At 38.6% G+C, this 7560-nt stretch overlaps 1 protein-coding gene across 1 annotated transcript; it reads left to right on the forward strand.

The window, feature by feature from the left end:
- Window positions 1-6742: 6742 nt before the first annotated feature.
- On the forward strand, window positions 6743-7327 carry LOC145821480 (uncharacterized). The gene has a single exon (XM_082918002.1). It carries the CDS (start codon window positions 6743-6745, stop codon window positions 7325-7327), a length of 585 nt encoding a protein of 194 aa, XP_082774128.1.
- The last annotated feature ends 233 nt before the right edge of the window (window positions 7328-7560 follow it).

A 7560-nucleotide genomic window follows, 5' to 3' on the forward strand; every position in this document is an offset into this window, starting at 1 on the left:
TGTTTTGCATGAGATCATTGCATGTTGTAGCATCATTTAACATGTAATTTCAGTGTGTTTAGCTCTATCACACTCTCACTTACTTCACTCTTTCATTGCTTTTGAGAGTTGTGCTTTGAGTCTTGTTTGTAGCCTACCATATGAGCATGTTTTTCTTGCCATCTATGTTTCAATCTCCGCATGTTTTGGCCACTGTTTTGGCATGTTTTAGCTCTGTCTAGAGCTAGTTTGGTTATTTGAGCTTGATATTGCATGCCTCTAGTGTAGTGTTCTTCACTAGCTTTAGTGTTTTTGGCTCTTAACATGTTGTACATGAGTTGTTTGCATGTTGTAGTATTATTTTTCATGTCATTTCAGCACTGAAATATCTACAACCTCCCTCATTTCTTCACTTTTCATTTGTTTTGAGGGTTGGTTAACCTTAATGTCATGTTTAAGCTTGAGATAGAGCTTGTGCTCAATGGTTTTAACCCTCTTTTGAGGGTTCCTCCTAACCAAAGGCATGATCTCTCTCATGTCTTAAACCATCTTTTGGTTGACCCCTCTCTCATTAGAGGACATTCATCTTGGACTTAACTGATTAAAGAATGGCTTCGTAATGCTAAAATGAGTAAACAAGAATTGGACAAGAAAAACATGGCTAAGATAAGCATGTTGTGCATGTGTTCAATCAGACGTTATATTGAACACGAGGTAGATTGGTCCATTTCATACTCAAAGTGATGAAATGAGCCAATCTCCTTTGTCTCCATCACCCTTGATCATGCATGATAGGGTGTTGGTCCTTTGAGTCTTGTTTTGTGCATTTATTGAAAGTGTACAACTTGGATCTTTGGCCATCATGCATTGAAAATGCTTGATTGGTGGTTTTGGATCCAAGAGTGCCACTCCTTTGATGTTTTGAGATGATAAGGAGGGGCACAGTACAAAGATATCCTTGGAAAACCCTTCATTTTCCTCTATTTGTGCTCTGTTGCAGTGTAGTGATTCAGCACACCAGTGGCTGGCAGTGGTCCACTGATGGTCGGCAGTGCTACATCTTTGGTCGGTAGTGCCTCTTTTTGGCCGGCAGCAACCAATCATGGCCGGCAGGCCACTGGTGTAGTCCTCAACATTGGTTTGGTAAGTTGGAGCAGAAAGTTCTTGAAGTAACCTTGTAAACAGAGTCCCTCAAGAGCAAACCGGTGGGCTTTTCAGGGCGAAAATTGAATGCATGCATATTCAACTTCCTAAAGCCAAGCTGAGGTAGTGTAGTTTAGTGTTTTACATGTTTAATTAGTGTACATTGGTTTTGTAATTTAATTAACTAGCTGTTAATTAGTTAAGTGTTGTAATAATTAAGTAGCTTAGTTTACCTATTTCTTTATTTCATTTTGTAATAATTAGTCTAATTAGTTTAATTAGATTAGTTTGATTAGCTTAGCTTAGTGTAGCTTAGCTTATTCGGACCCTCCTTCGTGAGGGCGTAATGTTGTAATAACCATGTGTGTGTGTGTGCATGTCTTTCAACCCCACGTCTTTCTCCCTTTTACTTAACCGCTTTCGATGGTTAGTTTAGGGTCATTTTCAATTAGCATACCTTATGCTTGCATGTTTGCATCATTCATTTGTCTTGCATACACTGAGGCTCGGCGTTTCATTCAAACTACATCGTATTTCAATGTAAGTTTTATTCTTTAGCATACTTGCATGAGTGTGAGTGTTGTGATGATAGCATGCTTACCATGAGGCTATGTGCTTACTTGATTAACTGCATGAATGCCTGTGGATGAAGGCTTTGTTACTTGAATTGGGATAATTCGATGATTGTGAGTTTTAAGCTCACTTTGCGAAATGGCAAATCATGTTTTTAAGCCCACCCGAGGGTGGCAAATCCGCATTTTAGCCCACTTGAGAGTGGCACCATCAAACCATTTTCGAAAACAAACATGAGTTGAATTCGTTCCAATTCTCGTGATTTAGTCTATACTTGTATGTGTGCGTCACGTAGTAAAGTTAGCTAATAATCGGATAAGAACACATGAGGTTTATAAAACAACATATCATGATAGTAGAGGCTGATCCTTTGATCGGGTGAGCGGGGGTGCTCATTTCAGGACCTTCCTCTCTCGTACCCAAGTTCCCGAGCCAAAGCAACTTTGGTGATGACAGACACGTGGCCTTTGGCACAAGTCAGGGTTTTCTAAATTTTCCAAAATAAAACATTTAGGTGACGACTCTATAATCTGGCAAAGCAATCCAGTTTTGGCATTATTTGATTCAAAATCTGATTTTCCAAAATGATTTGCCGGATTGAACTCTTTGGTGTTTATCATTTTCACATTGCACTTTGTAAGACTAGATTCGGAACCGTGACAGGAGTCCGAACTATAGGACCAATTCGAGACACTCCAAAAAGGGGGGGGCGCGAAGAAAGTCGAGTCTAATTTGCACTGAAATGAACATTCTCTCTTCTATTGTTTGCAATTTATGTTGCTTCGGTATGTATGGGTTTCATTTTAGATTCATTGATTTAGGATCTTTTTTAGTAGCAATCATGCTGTTGAATTCTTTTTTACTTCTCTTATTTGACGCAGTGCAGTGCAGTAATTCTCAATAAAACGTTGTTTATGTTTGAATTCAGTGAAGAATTCAATCACAACATGAGAATAAGATGATAAGATTTATTCGCATAGAGAATTAAAGATGGCACATTTTTTATCCACCTGAATGCTAAAATGTTGAAATGTATCTTGAGTTCAAAATTGTGATGGTTAAAAACAAACTTCAATTGTTCTGTGTACTATTTGATCCACCTGCTATGCTAAATTGGGTCAAATAGTCATACTCATCTTTTATGGCTTTATAAACTTTTTTAAGAGAACTCAATACATTATGTTCATTCTTTTCTAAATTATTTCTGAAGATATTGAGATCTTGACTACTTGTGCTTGGAAATTCCTGTATATTGGTCAAATGATTTTTATTGGTTTGGAAATTCAAGACCTATGTTTTAGTGTTCAAATGGTCCTGATCAGTTTAGTACACATTTGTATTTAAGGAATAAATGGGATCTAGAAAGTATTTATGCAAAATACTCAATCTTGTATGCATGCGTGTGTTAAGCTCTGAGTATCAACTATAAAGAATGGATTTTATGTAAATCACTCAATTGAATATGCTTGTTTTTTGCGAGTACATGGCAGTATCAAGTCATATTGAGGTTTCCTATGTATCCTTTTGTTATCATGATAAGAGTAATAAAGTGAGCATATGGAATTTATCTCTAAAAGTTTTTCATTTTCTTTGAATTGTATTTATATCTTGTCTATTTCTCTTTCACAAAACGGCCTGGACACAAAGGTGGAGAAGTCAAGAAAGCAATTGAAGGAAAGGAAGAATAGAACCAAGAATATGCAAGGTGTAAAGAAGGTAAGGAAATATACAACCCAAAATCACCAAACGGCATCGGATTAGCATGAAACTTGGCACACACAACCGCCTAAGCACGAGAGACTTGTGGGAGAAGACGGGACTCAAATTGGGTTCTCGGTTTGGGAGTTAGAGCCGAATTTCGGTAGCGGCAAACTAGTTCCTTAAGAAACTTAGAATTCGAGGTGTTGACGCCCCAAAATCACCAAACGGTGTTGGATTCGCATGAAACTTGGCACACACGACCGCCTTGGCACGAGATACCTGTGGGAGAAGATGGGACTCAAATCGGGTTCCCGGTTTAGGAGTTAGAGCCGGATTTCAGTCTAGGCAAAATTATTCACTTAATTATTTTTGTAATTGCATAGTAGTTAAATTTTTATGTTTTTTTTTTGTAATTAACATATTAACACATAATTATATTGTCATTAATTATTTTTATTTTTTGTTTTCAGATATTTCTCGAGGAGTTTGCTTCTTGTGGAATGAATGCCAGTGAAGAATGCGACTAACTTTTGTTTTTGTTACCCATGAAGAATGATGAGGAAAACTTTTGTTTTTGGTTTATGTTATTTTGAATTGTGAATAACATTATGTATTTAAAAATTATATATATATATATATATATATATATATTATGTAACATTATGTAGTGGGGTAATTTTGTTGATGTGTAGTTATGAATGCAAGAATATTTTATTATGGAGAAATTGTTATTTCTATACAGGAATTTTTATATTATTATGCCATTATTGGTTTCTTTTTCAATTTTTTTTTTCATTTAATACAGGTAATTTTAATATTTTTAATAATTTTATTGCAGTTTTTTTTTTTCTGGTGCGACGGCACCACATCGTCGCAAAAACATCAAAGCTAAAATGTATATTTTTTTTGGTGACATAGGCAATGCCGTTGCAAAAGAATTTTGGCGACAGAGGTCATGCTGTCGCAAAAAAAAAAAATCCCGACAACATTTTTTTTGCCATCTCAAATAAAAATTTTAACGACAGTACAATACTGCAGTCGTAAAAGGTCTCATTTTTTTTTTTACATATTATAGGCGATAGTAAAACACCATCACAAAAGACAACATTTGTCGTCGCAAAAAAAAAGGCCACAACATCATGTCATCGCTAAAACGTTTTAGCAACACCCTCTATTGTGACCCTCCCTTTGCCGTCGCTAAATATTTTTTAAGACGGCATTAGGAGTATTCGCGATGGCATTTTTCCATCGCGAAAAAACTGAAATTTTTGTAGTGATGCCATATGCTATAGATTTAGAATTTAGGATTTATCAATGTATATTGCATGTCATCTTTTGTATTGATCAAAGTTATAAATGAAATAGAAGATATGATATTTTGTTATTACTACAATTACATACTTTTTTTCTTTTTAAGAAAAAAACACATCACCATGTTTGCTTTGATCTTCATAAATTTTTTTCATAAATTTTTTCTAGAACAATAAAAACTATTTTGGTTAAAGAAATAAAAAATTAGTTTATTTTAAAAAAATTTAAAATATTTTTTTAATATTTATTTTTATCAAATTAGTTTCCATTTTTTAAAAAATAATTATGAAAATTTTTTTTTCTTAAAAACAAACCAAACAACGCAAATTATCTATATAATTTTTTTATATACAAAATTTGATTATATACTATATATATAGAAAAACGCAAAATGCAAAATTAAATATTAAAATTATTACAAATAAAACAACATTAACTAAATTGATATTACAACGACTATCACTATAATTTGTGTTTTTATTTTTTTATTTTATTTTTAGACATAGCAGCCACGGAAGGACTCATCTTTCGTCATTGAAGGGGCTGAATATGAAATGGGTTGGATCCAAGCCTTGGGCCGGCTCAATCCACTAAAGCCCAAATCCAAGTGGGTTAGATGAATATATGGGCAAGCCAATTGAGCCCAACTCCATGATCAACAGTATACCCAAGTCCTCAAGCATTTGGGCCCAACCTGCAGTGGAAAGGCTAGTCCAGCCACGATGTTGGGCTGGGCCGAACTGCAAGACCTAATCTATGTGCCGAACTAAAGTGGGCCGAGCCCATACAAAGATATCCGAATGGACTAACCCATCTCTATAAACGATCTTTTAAAAGGCCGAGCCGAGGCACAGCGGTACCGAGCTAAGGAAACCCTTTAGAGAAATGTGGAAGCTATGAATGCATGCACATGGAGGATGCCACCTCAGCTGGTCCCCTACACCTAGAATCACGGAAACTGTTAAACCAAAAGAATGTGGTTTGTTATCAGCATGACTACAATGAGTATGTGCATTCTATGACAACTACCAGGTGGTCCCCCACCTTGGGCAATGCTAAAAAGAAACTTGGCAGCACCTAAGCTCCATGAAACCATCTTGAGCAACAAGCAAGGAACCCTATAAATACTACATGAACTTCACATTGAAGGTAACTAAACTGATCCAAGCTGAACCCCACTTACTCCAAACAAAACTCTCTACATCTCTTCTCCGATCACTAATTCCCACACCGGAGGGGTTATCTGGCCAACCCCGGCCGGGCAGCTCTTACAGTGTTTCTTGTGGCAGGAACCTCAATCCTTGGATAGTCCAACTGAGTGTGAAGCCCCGATCCACTTTCATCTAGTGCGGAATCCGATACGCACAATTGATGCAGTGAACGTGGATCACTTTGTCTCTAAGCTCTGCACTCAGTTCTGGCGATGGGGATTGAGGACATCCCACCTTTGACACATACTCCACAGACGGAGAAGACAAAGGACAAAGGCTTGGCACTCCCAACAGTCCTAGAAGAACAAACTGGAAACAATAATTGGACCCCTGAATCCGTCGAGCATCGATTACCCTTCCCTGGAGGTTCTTCTCATCACTTTCTTCTGGAAAAGGATTACAGAGATCGAATCATAGACTCCATGGGGATAGAGATACAGGAGCTGAAAGCACAACTTAAAAGGGTACTGGGTGATCCAACAGAAAAGAAGACTAAAGTAGAGCCCTCTCGCTTACGACAGAGGAGCTCATCCAGAGAGCCACCAGTGAAGAAGTTCCCCAGAAATGAGTCTGGGCAACAAAGCCAGCCTATCTCGGTACAGAGTGAGGCGGCGAGCAGCCACACCAGTGGGTCACGTCGAAGAAAGACTAAGAGGCAGAAGACGGTTAGCCAACAGACTGAATACCCTCACCTTCATACTTGGTTGGTCAGCAACAAGCAGAACGAGCAACATCGAGATCATCTGGACCGTACCATTCACCAGAGAGAGCATCAAGTGCTGGATAGGCTCGTCTCCTCATAATTCTCCCCAGAAATTGAGGCCATGAGACCTCCAAAGAAATTCACCCCACCAAAGTTCACTTCGTACGATAGGAAGTCGGACCCACTGACGCATATTAGCCATTACAGACAGATGATGTCTCTATGGAGCCGAGATGAGGCACTGATGTACAAAGTCTTCCAATCCAACTTGGGAGAAATTGGACTTCGATGGTTCGATCAACTCCCCACTGGATCAATTCATGGCTGGAAGCAGCTCTCCGAAGAGTTCCTAGCCAGGTTCGTCTCCAACACTAAGATCCTGAAAGAGCCGGATACACTGTTCGGTCTCCGAAAGGAGCAGGAAGAAACGCTGCGCAGTTATGCTAGGAGGTACTATGAAGAGTACAATGACCTGGAGGAAAACGTGTGCAGTGAAAAGATGGTCGTTATGTCTTTCAAACATGGTTTGCGCCCGGAAAGTAAGTCGAGACAATCACTTACCAAGTGCCCGGTCACAGCATTGAAAGATTTGCGTGCCAGGATTGAGCAGTACGCTCGCCTCGAAGATGATCAGATCCCCATCAAGGTAGCATCAGCAGAAAAAACAGCTCGGCACAAGAAGAGAACAGATCGAGGAGAACACTGAGGGCTCACGGTGAATGAGGTGGATAAGTCCAAATCTTACAAAGCCATTGTGACTGTATTCAAAGAACCGATCTATCGAATCCTGGAAAAGATCAAGAGAGAGCCCTTCTTTTTTTGGCCGCCGAAAATGTTGGGAGATCCGGCTCGGCGCAATCAGAAGCTCAGATGTACCTACCATCACGGCAGGGGGGCATATGACTCAGAATTGCAGGGCACTGAAGCAACACTTGGAGG

The sequence above is a fragment of the Camellia sinensis genome, chromosome 3, assembly GCF_055761805.1.
Source record: "Camellia sinensis isolate YWXY chromosome 3, ASM5576180v1, whole genome shotgun sequence".
In the NCBI taxonomy this organism is placed as follows: domain Eukaryota; kingdom Viridiplantae; phylum Streptophyta; class Magnoliopsida; order Ericales; family Theaceae; genus Camellia; species Camellia sinensis.